General features: G+C 37.5%; 1 protein-coding gene across 9 annotated transcripts in view; it reads left to right on the top strand.

The window, feature by feature from the left end:
• Positions 1 to 15,277, top strand: part of kirrel3b (kirre like nephrin family adhesion molecule 3b) — a 225,605-nt gene that overhangs the window by 17,239 nt on the left and 193,089 nt on the right. For 8 of the 9 annotated variants that reach the window (XM_017308241.1, XM_017308242.1, XM_008425956.2 and 5 more), the window contains 4 exons: positions 422 to 528; positions 1,713 to 1,833; positions 12,450 to 12,570; positions 13,049 to 13,118. In XM_017308241.1, the coding sequence (XP_017163730.1) occupies positions 13,076 to 13,118 (43 nt within the window). In that variant the 5' untranslated portion in view covers positions 422 to 528; positions 1,713 to 1,833; positions 12,450 to 12,570; positions 13,049 to 13,075. Of the gene's footprint in view, positions 1 to 421; positions 529 to 1,712; positions 1,834 to 12,449; positions 12,571 to 12,609; positions 12,910 to 13,048; positions 13,119 to 15,277 lie in introns of those variants that run through there. The other variant, XM_008425959.2, reaches the window with a different exon arrangement.

The following is a 15,277-nucleotide window of genomic DNA, read 5'->3' as shown; positions in this document are numbered from 1 at the left end:
GCTTAGTTGGAAATAGTTAATCTAAGATTAATTGTAAGAGCATCATCAGTTGTGATCCATTAGGGAAAATGCTTCTTATGCTTCAAAAGGCTTTTGAATCAAATTATATTAACATTGTAGCCTTAAGATAGTTTTGGGAAACGAGGCTCTGAACTATCAGTAAAGAGCACGAAGGAAAAAAAAAAAGTTAATTAAAATATAACATGATTTCAAAACAAATTTCCACAGAGGTTCCCATTTTACTCTAAATGAAATGTAAATTAACAAAATGCCATGAGCATCGCATGTCTCCCAACAAGTGTCCTTTTGTTAAAAAGCGCTCTGGAGGAAAACAAGATCTTGTCACTCTTGTAGCTCCCTCTAATACCTCACCATACTCTTTAATTCCATTAATTTAGACCTCTGCTCTTCCACTTTGCAGACTTGATTGGAATGAAATCTGGGGCATCGGCGGCAGAGATTCACATCTCCTGAGAATCATCTGACTGACAAAGATTGAGTGGATGTCCTTCCCTAAAAGACAACTGGGTGATTTACTAATTTTAAAATACAAATTGATGCTGCTTACTTGCTGAACACACACTTATTCACAGGCACAGACACACACGCTTACGTTCACAAACGCTGGCGTTTCAAACCTTTCTGTGTCTGAACAGTAGATATGCAGGCCCAGGAGAAATAAACAGAAATGTCACTTTCTATTTAGCTCAAAAAAAGACTGGCTGTCCATCATCCTAATGCGTCGCCAATGAGAATGAGTTATTTTCCCTTTTCTTGCATTTTTATTCAGTAAATTTAGATATTTTTATTTTTATTTTTTTATGAACGTAAATAAAAGTGCAATAAACTTTTTTCATATCATGTGTGCAACATTGATATTGTTTAGGAGAACGCTTTTATTTTGTTCAGATTATCTATTCTTATATGACCTCTATTAAATGTAGAGGTTTATTTAGGTTATAGGAGTATAATGTCACAGAAGGTTAGGTATGGAACTGAGCTATAACGGCACATTTTAATATTGGTTTGATAAAACAAATATTATAAATGCCAAATGTTGTGTTTTTGATTACCTATTTCAAATGCGAAGCAACCCTTTTAAAGACAAAAAATGTCTTTGGCATGAGGAGGCCCTAACAAATTAGACTACAAGAATCAAGATAGAATTTATCAAATGAAGCTTTCACTTTAACACATTTTTTGTTGTATATTTAACTGACGTTCTTAAGCTTCTTCTTTTTTGTTGGGTCACAGATTGAGCTTTTTAATAGACTATCAAGGCAATAGGCCTTCAAATTTGTCTTTGAATAGATGAACTATGGAAATAACAGCTAATTTCATTTGTAAAGATAAGATTGCTTTATGGTCTATCCTTAATTTTAGAAAAAACAACCTAGAAAATCTAACAAACTATGTTCGCTATTCAACAATAAGAAAGAGACTGGATAACAAGGCCACAACAACTCCTGATCAAAAATAATGCAAAAACCCATTTCAACGAGGATTTTGTGTTTGCTACTGGTGTGGAGTGATCGTAAAAGAACGATGAAGTTAAAAACCATGATGCTGGAGAAATAATAGCAACAATATTAATAATGATGCACTTGATCTAAATAAGTGTACATTGTGGTACAGTAACGTAGTGAAATGAAACATTTAAAAATCAATCAAAACCCAGCTCTGAACAGCTGTACTAACCTCTGCATTCCCAGCTCCTCGACCTCATGCCTGCCCTCTCTGAGAGGATGCTCAGCAACTCTGTTGACCCAATCCAACCCATCTTCCTGTGTCAAAGAGAGAGGGGACTACTTGAACCCAACATCGCAAACCAATGTAAGGCTGTAATAATTGATTACAACATAAATACGCTGCATGCAAGTCTGTAAAATAATTTTGATGGGTGGGAACAACTCTTGTGCATTGCTGTTGGATGGATATTACTTTTTATTTGTTTTTCCTTCAATATCTCTTTGGCTCAATGACTGTTTTATGGTCCCCGGTGCCTGTTAATGTTCTTTTTTTTTTAAAGTAGTTTAGTGGCCCAATATTTAAGTTTAGTTGTATTTCTGTTTCCATTTAATTGCACAGATATTGACAGTATTCCAGTGGCATTAAACTGTCCTGTGCAGACATTTTTGGCTGTACAATTTATGGAAAATGGAAACATCTATCATCTGCACCACCTTTTCTAGGCAGCTCAAAATATATATTGCTGGAGTATATTTTTGATCTATTTTTTAATATTGTTATTTTGTATTCTTTAAATGTTCCAAGTATTTGATAAGTAATGTGTTCTTTTATAGTATCTACGCCCCCTGCTTGTTACAGTGATCTTGTTGCATGGCCTTTTACACTGCTTTTCAAACTGCTTTTTGCAAAAGAAAAATAGACAAGTTTTAGTAAATTGCATTTCGGGTGGTAAATCATTACATATGGATATCCTCCTTCCAGTAGTTTTGAATTGATAAATGCAGACACTAAATTTATTGTGCCTCCTTTTCTCCTAATTTTGCTGACGTAATCCTATTTGCATGTTGTTTGTAGATCAGGTAGGCTTATGGTATCAAGTTTCTTTATCCACACAAATCATTAGAATGTCAGATCCACTGTGTCTTGAGCATAAATGTAAAAGAGTCAAATTATAAAAATTTGTATATATATATATATATATATATATATATATATATATATATATATTTGCATTCCACTATTCCCAGTGTAAATGATGGTAGTAAAATCTTAAACATGAGTTTTATTTATAGTGATCTTCTTCTGCTGCTTTCATTTTACAGCACAGCAGAAATGTAGTTTTAAATAATTCTCAATTTAATTAATCATAGCGGATGTCGCGACCTCTTGATTTTTTATTTTTTGGTATGTGCTGCGAAAGACTAGTTGCTACTGCAGTAATGTTTTTTTAAAAGACATACTTTGACATTTGAATCAGACATTTGCCTCTGAAATTACTTTGGTGGCACCTTCTCCCTCTCCATGTTTAAGCGGTATTGTTGTACCCAGATATAACTAGCTAAATGACTGAGAAACTGGTTTTTTTGCCATACTTTTCCTTGAGCTTTGACATGCTGACATGAGGAATTATTGGATAAATAAGATTTGTTGGAATTCTTCATTGAAACTGAAATGCTCTGTCATTAATCCTGTGCCTTGACATGGGGACTTGCATATAAGTACAACCCTTATTATGGCTCTGATCTGTCATAACATTACAACACCTGACTGGTGAAGTATCTTTATACTGCCTGTGATATCACAATAAAATACTTGAAAAACCGTGATACCGACTCTCATGTGGTTGTTACTTTAACATTTACTGCGTGCTGCAACATTCTATCAGACACCACAAGACACCTCCAGATGTTTTTACGTCCTGATCCGAGTGGACTTAGGTACTTTGGAAGCAAAGAGTGGAAGAGGTACATCTCACCACCTGACGTAAGTTTAACTTAAATGCTTCTATTACTAGAGCCAACATCTTCCTAATGGAGAAAAAGGCAACTTTGCTGTACTGTTAAACTTTCTACTACCTACTTCAGGTTTTGTTCCCTCTTGCTCTTCAGTAGCCTGAATGATCCCCTTAATACTTCAATATTCCTTAAAAAATCGTTTTTTTTTTAAGTAGCTTATCACAAAAGGTGAATATAGACATATCATGAATCAAATAAAAATATTTTTTTTTTAGGTTTCAGACATGCCTCTCATCAATTAGGGCAGATGAGTCTAAGGACGTTTTCACACGATAGTTCTGTAGACTCGGTTCGATTGGGGGGCAAATTTACAACATTTGCTACATTTTCAGCTGGTGTGGTTTGATTTCACATTACACTGAAGTGGTGGTTTCTGATATGGGCAACAGGTGTGGGATGGCATGAGACATCTCCATCAAGCTCCTGCAGGTGGCTTTACAGTGCATTGAGTCATGTACACAAAACCAAATTGTTCCAATATGGGATGAACAGGAAACAGTCACAAAAATGGTCCTAGGGCCTTTATTTCTTACCTGATTTCTACAAAATGTAGCTTAAATTAAAGCTGGGAAAATTGATGATGTTTTGATATGTAGGACATGAATCTATAAATAGTTTGATTTCTATCGGTTCTGTAAAGATGAGGACAAAGTGAAGTTTTCTTTTATTTTGGTCAATAATTAAATGTACATAACTGCTGCTGTTAAATTTAGTTTAAGATTTAAACTATGGTTCCTTTATGAAATATTTGATCCTATTTGATGATTGTGATGACTATCACCACGTTCTACAAACAAGCGAGGCAATTAGTTCATCCCCATTAACCCACAGAGCAGAAAATGATATAAATCACTTGATTTCTCTTTTGGCTCTAGTAAAACACCACAAGGCATTTTGTCCCTGTAGTGCTAGACATGCACATTTTGGCTCTATTGACCTAGAATGCCCTGCACTGTAGCTTGCTTCCTGCTTTGGAGCGGACTCTGGTCCGCTTGCATCCACATATGCATTTGAACAGTGCCAGATTTCATGTCAACCGAACTGGGAGGCTAGGACCTAGCGAGGCAGTTCGGTTAGACCGAGTTTGCTCTTTTGGTCCGAGTTTGATTATGCATTCACCCTTCCCAAACTAAATGGACCTTCTAGACAAACGAATTAGTGTTTGATAAAAGCTTATTAATCAGGGCTGGTGTGAACACACCCAAAAGACATGATCTGTCAACAAATGATTTCTCAGAACCTCTCTAAAACAAAAATGTACTTGTGTATGGATGGCATTAAGAGTAATAAAATTGTTGTAGGGATCCAAACTGTCCTAAAACAGAAAAATCTTTAGTCTGTCATTGTCAGACACTGACATGTCTGTGTGTTAGCCCTGCAAATGGGCAAATCCATTCAAAGTTTGAAGAAATTTTATACCATTTATTTTTAACAAAATGCCAAAGACCTTTTAAACTGCACCAAAAAATTGTGATTCTTTCACAGAAAAGCTGCTCCTGAGATTAATCAAACCCTTCCTTAGGAGTCCAGGCTTAGCTTTCCTCTCTTCCTTGACCATGGTGTGCACAGCATTAAACGATCTGTGGTGCAAGTTCTTCACTGTGAGGGAATTGCACTTTATTAGCAAATCCATGACATAAATATTCAGCAATGAAACAATCCTTACTTAATGTCTCCAGACCACATATCTTATGTGTGATCAATAGAGGCAGAGGAAGAAGGAAGCAAATGAAGTTGCCAGCAACATGATAGGTCCAAAAACCTGTCAGTCAGTGTTATATGAACTTGAAACACATGGATGCTTAATAATTAATTGAGACGCAGTACATAAAAACTAGGACAAATCTTAGCTGACTAATCACAAAAACGGATCTCTGCAATTGAAATATATTGATCCATGAAGAAGATTTCTCTGTGCTGCAGATCAGTTTGTTATGAGGCACTTGGATCAAAAAATATACAAGAACCTTAAATGACAAAATGCAATATTTCCTTCTACATTCAATGGTCTCACTTCAGAATAATTTTTAATTATAATAATAATAATAACCACTATTTTTTTATTGTTAAAACAGTGACATTCATATTCTCCATTGCTCAATTATATTTAAGTAATTTAGGACAAAAGTATTGCTAATTGTTCCTATGAGATGCACATACTTTAAGAGTATAGGAAGTATAGATCATCTATTTTTTAATCCCTTTTTTTATCCATGGTGAACAAATTGTCAAGAAAACGCCACATGACAAACAGTGCACACTATCTCATGCTCAAATGAAAAGCATTAGTCATAGTGATGCAACAGTTTCAGTATGACCTCTAAATGTACATGAACTCCATTAAATCTAATGTCTGGCAGAACAACCCACAGCTGAGTGTGGACAACCAAAAAATTATTTTTGCTGCAAGTTTAATCTGATTATAATTATGTCAAGTACAAGCGGATGCCTTACACCTCCCTGATGTAATTTAGGATTATGCAATTTGTGAATTTAATACTATGTTGTCCTTTTATATACATTGCTGTGAAAAGCACTAAATGATTTCAGCCGTTTTTGTCTAATATATTTTTTCATGATGTGAAACATGTATGGAAGAAATCTTTAATGGGGTAAATACACAGTACTCTACATCCCTCATTATAATTTACAAATCCTCCTCCATTGTGTAAAAAGTGGAATAACTTATTTGACTGAATTATGTTGTCACTGGGAACAAAGTAAAATCCACAAACAGCTTGGATCAAGTTGCACCTTTTAGACTTGGGGTTCATCTAATTTCAACAAAGGATTTGGATCAGATTAAAAAAATCCTTAAATATGTCCAAATTCTTCAGATATATAAAAAAAAAAAAAAAGTTAAACCAGGCTAAGGTTTATCCTACAGAAAAACTTACGATTATTGTACATTTACATTTATTTGCGCGCATACCTCATTTACCCTTCCGCCTCAGTCTCTGAGTACTTAATCTCCAGTGTTATTTTTTTTTCTCCCCCACTCATCATTTTTTTTGTACAGAGTACAACTCTGTTATCCTCTTGTTTGGCTGCAGTCATGTTATTGTTGTGTGTACTTGTTAGGTGCACTGATGAAAAGACCACCTGTCATCCACTGGCCCTTTGATTAGATTAGGAGGTCTGTTGGATGGATTAAATTGATATGAAAAGACTAGACCCAAATGTAGTGCTTACTGTGCCGATGCAAAGCACTGTAAACTGGTTGGGTACTTCTTTAATAATAAAAATGAACACAGCTTCTTGTTAAGTCACAACCTTTATGGATAAAACTACACAGACATTTAAGAATTATTTCTAACTTCATAAGCTGATTTAGGTCTTATAGGTCCTGTGATCACAAAGCACTATTTCCTCTACTACAGTTCAGATTTTTTTTTTAAATTTAAGTGATATTTCACAAGAAATGCAGGTTTATACACAACATATTTCAAGTGTTCTGTTCCTTTTGATGTTTATGGCTTTACAGCTGGTGAAAATCTGCTTTCAAATTCTGAGTAAATTTGAAAGCAGATTTCAGCTAATAGAAAATTGGGCATTAAATTAGAAAGAAAAATGTTACAGCCTACACAATCATGGGGAAGACTCCTGACTCGAGAGTTGCCCAGCAGACAGACAATAACACCTGCTCATTGCCAAAGGAAGTGGCCACTCGCATTACTATACCATTCATGTTTACGGAAAGTTGAGCCAATGATGGGAGAGATTAATCAAGTGTCAAAGAACAGTGGAGTCTTGGAGACTGCTGAGGCCTTGGTGACGACTGAGGACCTGCATCTTCACATCCCAGACTGCTGAGTCCTTTGTGACGATGTAGGATCTTCACATTCCAGGCGACCATCCTCTCTTTCCAGGGGATGAGGACACAGACCTGCAGGGGGGTGTCGGGCTCCCGCATGTGAAAGGTCTGACCTCGAGGGGGCGTCGAGAAAAGCCGAGATCATCCCACTTCCCCATGCTGGAGATGTTAGTTTAATAGTAATAATAAATAAAGTTACCTTTAAAATTTTTCCAGCTGACATCAAGACCCAATATTGGGTCTTGATGTCACTTGTTAATCACTTCTTTGACTGTAATAAAATTTATCTGGTTGTGTGTGTTGTTATTGTGTCCTGCAAACTTTGCTTTAATTCTTCTTTTTTCTATCTAATAAAAAAATCATAGAGAGTTTCATGAAACGGGAAGGGCAGGTTTCCTGAAGAAAGAGGAAGTAAGTTTCCAGCCTGCATATGTAGAAAAAAAGTTCAGACTACTCCTATTTCAAAGCATAAAAGGTTTAACAAATAAAATCTAAACATTTTGAGTAATTGGATAAAATCCAAAGTTAAATACTTAAATTAATAACTTATAATTAAGCCAATAATTAATATTGGTTTAACCAGTGGTTGTTTCAAAAAACATCTGTTAAAACTTGTATTAAAATTATATGAGTAATAAGTTAAGGTTATCATGATATTATAAAGGATAAAAAGGACTAGATCTGCTTTGTTCCATTTCAAGGGGATTTTGTCTCGTCAAGACAAGATTCTGACCAAGAACTTAAAAATTTCTGTTGCCAAGGGACATTACCTCTACTAGGCATGAGTTGGACTGCTCCCCAAAGCCGCTTAGAAAATCTAGTGACAAGGATAAGGAAGGGGTAGATAATGTGATGGTGATATCTAAAATTGTTAATTTTAATTGGTGATTCATTTTGAATTGAGCTGTTGTTACTTAACCCTGCTTAAGCTACTAATAAAATTACATATTGAATTTTGTTGGCATTTGTGGACATTGGAATTAATTCTGAGTCGGAAATTAGTAATGTTGCTTCTGAATTATGGTAAAATCTATGTACAATGGCTCTAGGAAGATGGTGGCTTCGTAGATTTCTTTGGTGATGAATAAATAATGACCATGGGGTTCAAGTCGAGCCACTAAACTTTATCTAGTCTGTAACATGCTTTAAATTTGCCGTTAAAAGTGATTGTTGAGGTTACGCAACCGCGAGAGCTACTCGGTTTATTGCTTAATAATTGAAAAGGGCCATAACTTTTCGATCGGCGGCAGTTAAAGGCTAGATGCGTTTTTCCAGCCACCAGCTTATACGGAAGGTCTTCTAGGCTATCTATGGAGTAAAAGTCCCAGGATCTAGAGACTTTCCCGACCCCTTAGTTGGAGAGCTGGTCAATAGTCAGTCCATGTGAATTGAGAGGATTAAGGAGGGGCTGGCTATTGCGCAATGACCACAAAAGCCACTACACACAAAGACTTATCCAGTACATGAGCTACAAATGTCCCCTTCCTTGTGTTAAGCTGCTCCAGACAAGAGACGTCGTTTGAATGATTTGGGACCAATGTCGTGCAGGTGTTGGTCTGCACTACATCGTTTTAAGTCGTCTTGTTTCCAGGAAGACTTGTCTCTTCCCCACACTGCTAAAAGCCCCATCACCCACTTACGTCACTGTTTGATTGGTAGCAACTGGTTTTCTGTAAACCTCATAGAAAAAACATGGAGGATAATCAAGAGGATTACTTTTCCATTGGTGTTAATATTTAGAGTTTTGAACTCATTTGAATTTTCAGGGAAACTATATATTTTATATATTTCAGGGAAATTATATTTTTATCTGTAAATACACTTTCCATGTCAAGTTTACTTATATAGAATAATTTAACAAGGAAGTTCAAAGTCTTTTACAAGACAAAGACATACACAATACAACAACACAATAAACAAATACAAAATTGTATTTGGTAAAATATGGAAAAGTAAGACATAGTTGCATACACGATAGACCTAATCTGTGCTGTTGAATTCCTGCAGATAAAGTAAAAAAAAAAAAAAAAAAAAATCAAATACAAATAATTGCACAGAATAAAAATTCTGTGTTTTACATTAAATGTTTTAAAAAAGTCTTTATGATGAGGATATTTGTCTTCCATAGGTACAGCAGGGACTTATGTTTTGTATAAAATTCTTGCATCCTGTGTGCAGTGTAAAATATGCAAATATTAGAGGTCATTACAGTACCTTTTAATTAAATGAATAGAAATCTGAGTAAAATCTGAGAAAGGGTGAGGGTGTCTGATGTTTGATCTGGAGGGATTGCCTTCCAGGTCCAGACTTACAGGTTACTTTGGAACAAGGAGTCATAAAAACTCGAACAAATGCTCAGACCTTATTCAGAGTCTACAGAATGAGTGTGTATGAGAAATAAATGAAAACAAAAGGGTGGGGAACCCAGATTTGAGTGCATAGCTTGATTTTTAGTGCATTCAAACACTGCTTTAGACACAAATAACTTCAAACAGATTGCAACATTAAGGCATCAAGAGTGAAAATAACAATCTCAGCACACAAATCAAGTCGTCAGCAAGAGGCATCAAATAAACATGTATATAAGAAAGACAACTGAATTGCCTAATTCAGCTGTCTGTTTCAGCTCCGACACATACACAAAACCACAAAACTACATTTCCTACTTGTGATTCGTAATGATGTCCGGTGGCTGGTCCAGGAGAAAGATTCAATTGCTCATTTAGTCAAACATTCGTTCGAGTGAATAGATGCCCAACATCTCTCTACCTTCATAAACTGAATATTTAAACGATAAATAATTTTCAGCTTCTGCACTTGTTCCTGCTGTCTACATTTGAATAAATACATCCACAGTCTCTCTTTCATCTCTGTCACCTTTGCCTCATCCTTCATTTACCCTCTGGGAAAAAAAGAAAGGAAAAAAAAGCATAATATTCTTAGTTTTAGAAACATGACATCGAGCTGGCTTCCATGGTGCTAATTACAGTAGCTGTGGATTAACAGCCTAATGTGCTGGGAATACGGGTAATGAGCAGTGGAGCTACTTTGAACTGAGAAGCAGCTACAAAGCCGATAAATTGTACAGTTAAAACAACATGCAAAATGGGCCATTACTAACTACTATGACAGGGTATATTTTTAGTCTGGGAAACAGGTGTTTTTGTGTTTTTATTATACTCAAAGGGTTATTTGGGTAACTAGGCGGTGGTGCTGAATGCAACAACAACAAAAAACTCTTACCTTTATTTTAGCGTAAGCTTATCTAGAACCAAGAAAAAGTATTAAACCACAACTTTTTTTTAAAATTCTTTGCTTCTAGAAGGTTATGTTTGCAATTTATCAAAGTGGTCTTCATACATATTTCTCTAGTTTTATTACTGTACCTGCCAATAATATGTAGTGATACAATATGTGAAATAAAGTCCTGAGGGACGATCTCAGAGAAATGTCATCCTTTTGTGAACCCATCTGCTATAAATTCCGGTTTCATCTAATAGCTTCTGGATAATACCTTTTTGTTGCCAAAGTACTGTTTTATGGATGTCAAACTATTACTGTTTACTATTTACATATTTATTTGCTAAGGTGTTTCTGTTGAAAACGCACTGGTTGGAAATCTAGCAGCTTTTCCTATATGACCATGAGAGGTAGAGGTGCACATAGATTTAATGGTACATTCATAAAATATAACAATAAATCAGACTTCCATTGTACTGAATCTTCCACAACTGGTTTAGGACTATTTAAAGCAGCATGTCCTACGGACATAATCCAAACAGAATCTTGAATCCAAAATTATGTGCAAACTGTAGTACGAAGTTTAAAACGTTATCACATTAGGGTCAACAAGTCAGCAGGAAAGGTTTGGCGGCTCAGCACATGTTTTTAAACTTTTTTTTTTTTTTTTTTTACATATTCAGAGAATAAATGCATTTCTGCTTAACTGATATTCGCATCTGGGCCGCTTATCCACTTTCAGTTGTCGTTTTAGGAAACACACTGTTCTTTAATTAATCCACCTGTTTTTAAGCTCTCTACATGAATGAAAAAAGTTGCAATCAGCTAATATATCTACAGTTGAAGCTAAGACAGAGGTATGAAAAAAATCTAATCTTCAAGTTCTTAAACTTGCCATACAAGTCAGCAAGGTTATCGCAGGTCCTTCGTCCCAGTAGCTGTCAGATTTTACAACCATCACTGCTCCCAACAAAATCAATAAGTATTTACATATGCTGGCATTTGCACAATCATCTACTCTATTCTTACTCACTTAAAAAAAAACATGTCTACTGTTATTGTGCATCTGTTTTTTTTCCGTATTGAAAAAAACCCCCCAGAAAAAAAAAACTCTGGTCATCTCTTTAAACCAAATGATTAACACAAGTGAGTAACAAAATTATTTTGTTGTTATTATTTATGTTATGTTATGTTATGTTATGTTATGTTATGTTATGTTATGTTATGTTATGTCGTTACTTTGGATTGCGTGTAAGGCAAACACAACACTGTGGAAAGATCCATCTTCTTTGTTGCTGCAACAACAACAACAACAAAAAATCACTCTGACAGATTATCAGTAATTAAAAGGAGCACAGACTTGATGGGACACACTTTTAATTTGGACTTTCAGTAATTAATCCACGTGTGTTATACTCTTTAAGTTCCTCCACTGCTCAGCAGTACAGAATTTCATTTTATAGTTCAAGAAACATGAAGTTCTCTTTTATGCATGCACTTCACTAGTCCTAAATTATGACCAAATAAAAAAATGCCCTCTAAAAAATATTTAAAAGGGATAACCTGACATAGTTTTTACTGGCTGCATGTGCATTTTAGCGTTTAATTAATTTATTATTTGGCTCCTTGAGAAAGTGCCCGTGAATCTGATTTGCCCCCAATAAGAATCTATGTACTAACAAAGGCCTTTCTTGGGAATGCTAATGTGATCATTACCAAACCACAAGGATGCCAAATTTTCTGCTCTCTCTATAGAAACCCCTCATAAAGCCAGGGTCTGAACTGGGAGGAGGGAAAAATGCCCTTTTGTTGCTGTCTGTGTTATTTGTTGCTACAGGGGTCTCACTGCTATTCTTATTCTAATTGAGGTTCTCCTTCTCCGTTTCTCCCATGGAAACTCTGGTTCCCAGAGCGAGGACCCCAGTCTCTCACTGAGCCACTGCCACCCAGACAGCCAGGCTGAGAGGCAGAGAGGGAGGCAGCGATGGAGGGAGGAGTCTGGAGCTCCATCCACTGACTGCTGTGTGTGCTGTAAGTGGGATGAGCAAGAGAGAAAGAGAGGGAGAGGAAAGAGAGAAGAGGAGGAGGAGGAGGTTGGGAAGGGGGGCAAGTGAGGGCTGGAGACTGAGAATGGATGGGGAACGCAAAACAGTGCGAGCGAGAGAGGAAGAGTGAACGTGCGTATTCTGAAAGTCAGCATTGAGGACGCAGAAAGTCCACAAGCTCACATCAGCAGAGGAGAGAGCGTGAGGCGGATCGGGGCTCCCAGCCACTCTGAAGAGTCAAACACACAGCAAAGAGCCGTTCAGGGAGAAGGAGAAGAGGAAGAGTACGCGGAAGAAGAGAAGGACAGAAAACAGCTTTCCTCTGGTAAAAAAGAAAAAAAAAAGAGGAGACGCCACTGAGGGACTGTAGTATCGTCCAGAAGCGCACAGGAGCACTGTCTCATCTTGTCAATTTCTTTGTGCCTGCCAACTCCAATTTCACACTCGCCTACTGTTTCCCGTAGGTTTTGACCTCTCCAATCTCCCCTGCCATGATCTCCTGGGTGCTCCTGCTCCTGTGGATCTCCGGACACAGTAAGTTTTCCCCAGATAAACTTGCTAATTTTATGTCATCTTCCTTGCTTGCGATGGCTGTGTGACTTTCTGGCTGAGAGCCTTGTCCTCTGACTTCATCTCTTGCTGTGACGTGGGAGCTTTTTGTTGCCTTCTGTGTTTCTTTTGACCGGATTTCTGCATAGTACTGCCATGTGCACTTTGATGTCTGATGCGAAGAGGGGAGGAGGGAATCAGGAGGGAAAATGTCTGTGTGCATCCTGTGGTATGGAGGTGCCACTTTGTACATGTGGGGTTTGTGTAGCTTTCAGACACTGAAAGGCTAAATACTTCCTATGTGGCTTTATTATTCCTGTCACACACTCTCACACAAACACACACACAGAAAGAAGCCCTTTAACCCCAGTCGGGTTCAGTCAAGCGTTCACTCCTTCGTCACATTGTTTTGAGCTGACAGCCCCCTCCTCATTGAATCCTGCTACGGGGGGTCTGTTTTAAAGAATGGAGCCTGAAAAAGTTAACAGAGCATCAGAGGTTAGAGCTTGGCAGCTCGAGCCTTTCGGACAGTGTCTGTTGTTGTTTTTGTTCTTGGACAGTCTTTTGGTCGATAGAATGAGGATGTATTAGTTGTATTCCCTGATTGCCACCAGGCGGTTGCCTTAAGGGGAAGTTAAAAAGAATAAAAGGACCAAAGTACAGTCAAACTCGCCACCTTCGATGCATGGACGGCTGAGTTAGGCAGCGGCTGTTTGTCACTTCGCGGCAACACACCGACACACAGCAAGCTCGCTCCGGTTTGCACTTCTCTGGGGTCAGGGTCAAGGACAAAACCACTTTGTCAAGTTCACCCCCGCTTGGTCTGAAGGAATGTTGATTTTTCCAGACAGAGATGCAACCTTTGATCTGGAGGAATCACTGAAAGCAGGCTAAATTCCTTTCTGCTTCAATCTGCAGTGACTTTGTTGACATTTTTCGCGGCAGCCTTCGACTCAGTCGGGTGCACGCTGCTAAAACAGCGGCAACACATAACACTCGGTAAACAAATCATTTGCTCCGTCGCTGACTTCAGCTGTTCCGCGTCTTGATTTATCGTCTGTAACGCAGAACATTGCTTATAAAACACAACAAATTTACTCAGAGTATGTTTTCCGTTGACTCAAGTTTTATGTAGAAACGGTTTGGAAATCATTCATCAATTTGAAACTGACTGGGGGTGCTGGAGTTTCTAAGCATTGCTCAGCATCGCTTTTAATTGAACAGCTTTGGATTCCTCGTATCGAGACAGTGTGAGGTTGGCCAGAGTTAGTTAGTTAGTGTTGCAGGACAGTTACAGAACATCACACTCTGCACCTTAAAACCTGCGTTTGTGTTTTTCCTTTGCTGCTTTCTGGTCCCCCTGAATTCATCAACTCTTCCTGTACCATCTGCACTTACTGTGTCACAAAAATACATGATCAGTCACTGGTTTCCTTTTTTCCACTCTATTCTGCATCTTCTAAATTTGCTGCTGCTGCTGCTGCTTTATACAGTCGAGAGAAAAAGTGTGCTCATTTATAGTTGTAATGGACTTCAAAAGCTGATGCTTTTATTTATTTATGTAAGCGCATTTTGCCTTAGTTTATTAAGCTTTATACATCACAATTTCATGCACATATTATCACAGGTTTAGTCCCAGTCCTGGGAACAACTAACACCATATCTCATTTAACTGGAATGAGATAACTGCAGCAACTGGACTGAAATGGGATTGCGGCGCATTTCAGCAAAGTCAGTTATTACCATAATATAAAATATCACTTCCCCCACCAGGTAAACAAGATATAACAACCAACCGTCTCTTTGCATGCCTCCAGGGAGAAGGAGAAGTGCTTCCCCAAAGCTTTCTGTTGTACAAATTACGGCTCTGTTTATGTGTCGAGCCGGTGTCAGCAGAAAGCTGCGGGGGAAAAAGAAACAATCTTGTTTTTATGAACAGGGGGAAAGAGAGAGTTGTCGTCCAAGCAGCCATATACTTACTTATACGCAGCTGTCCTGTGAGACAGCCACAAAGAGTATGAAAATGAGGGACTGAGTAGGAGACGGGGGGGTTCTTATTCAGACAGTAAAAGTCTGGAAATACACGGAAATTGATTTGTTTTCCAGCTATCCTTCCTTCCTTCCTTCCTTCCTTCCTTCCTTCC

The sequence above is a fragment of the Poecilia reticulata genome, linkage group LG13 (genome assembly GCF_000633615.1).
Source record: "Poecilia reticulata strain Guanapo linkage group LG13, Guppy_female_1.0+MT, whole genome shotgun sequence".
Taxonomy (NCBI): domain Eukaryota; kingdom Metazoa; phylum Chordata; class Actinopteri; order Cyprinodontiformes; family Poeciliidae; genus Poecilia; species Poecilia reticulata.
Note: the sequence above shows the minus strand (reverse complement) of the source record. Positions and strands in the feature narration are given on the sequence as shown.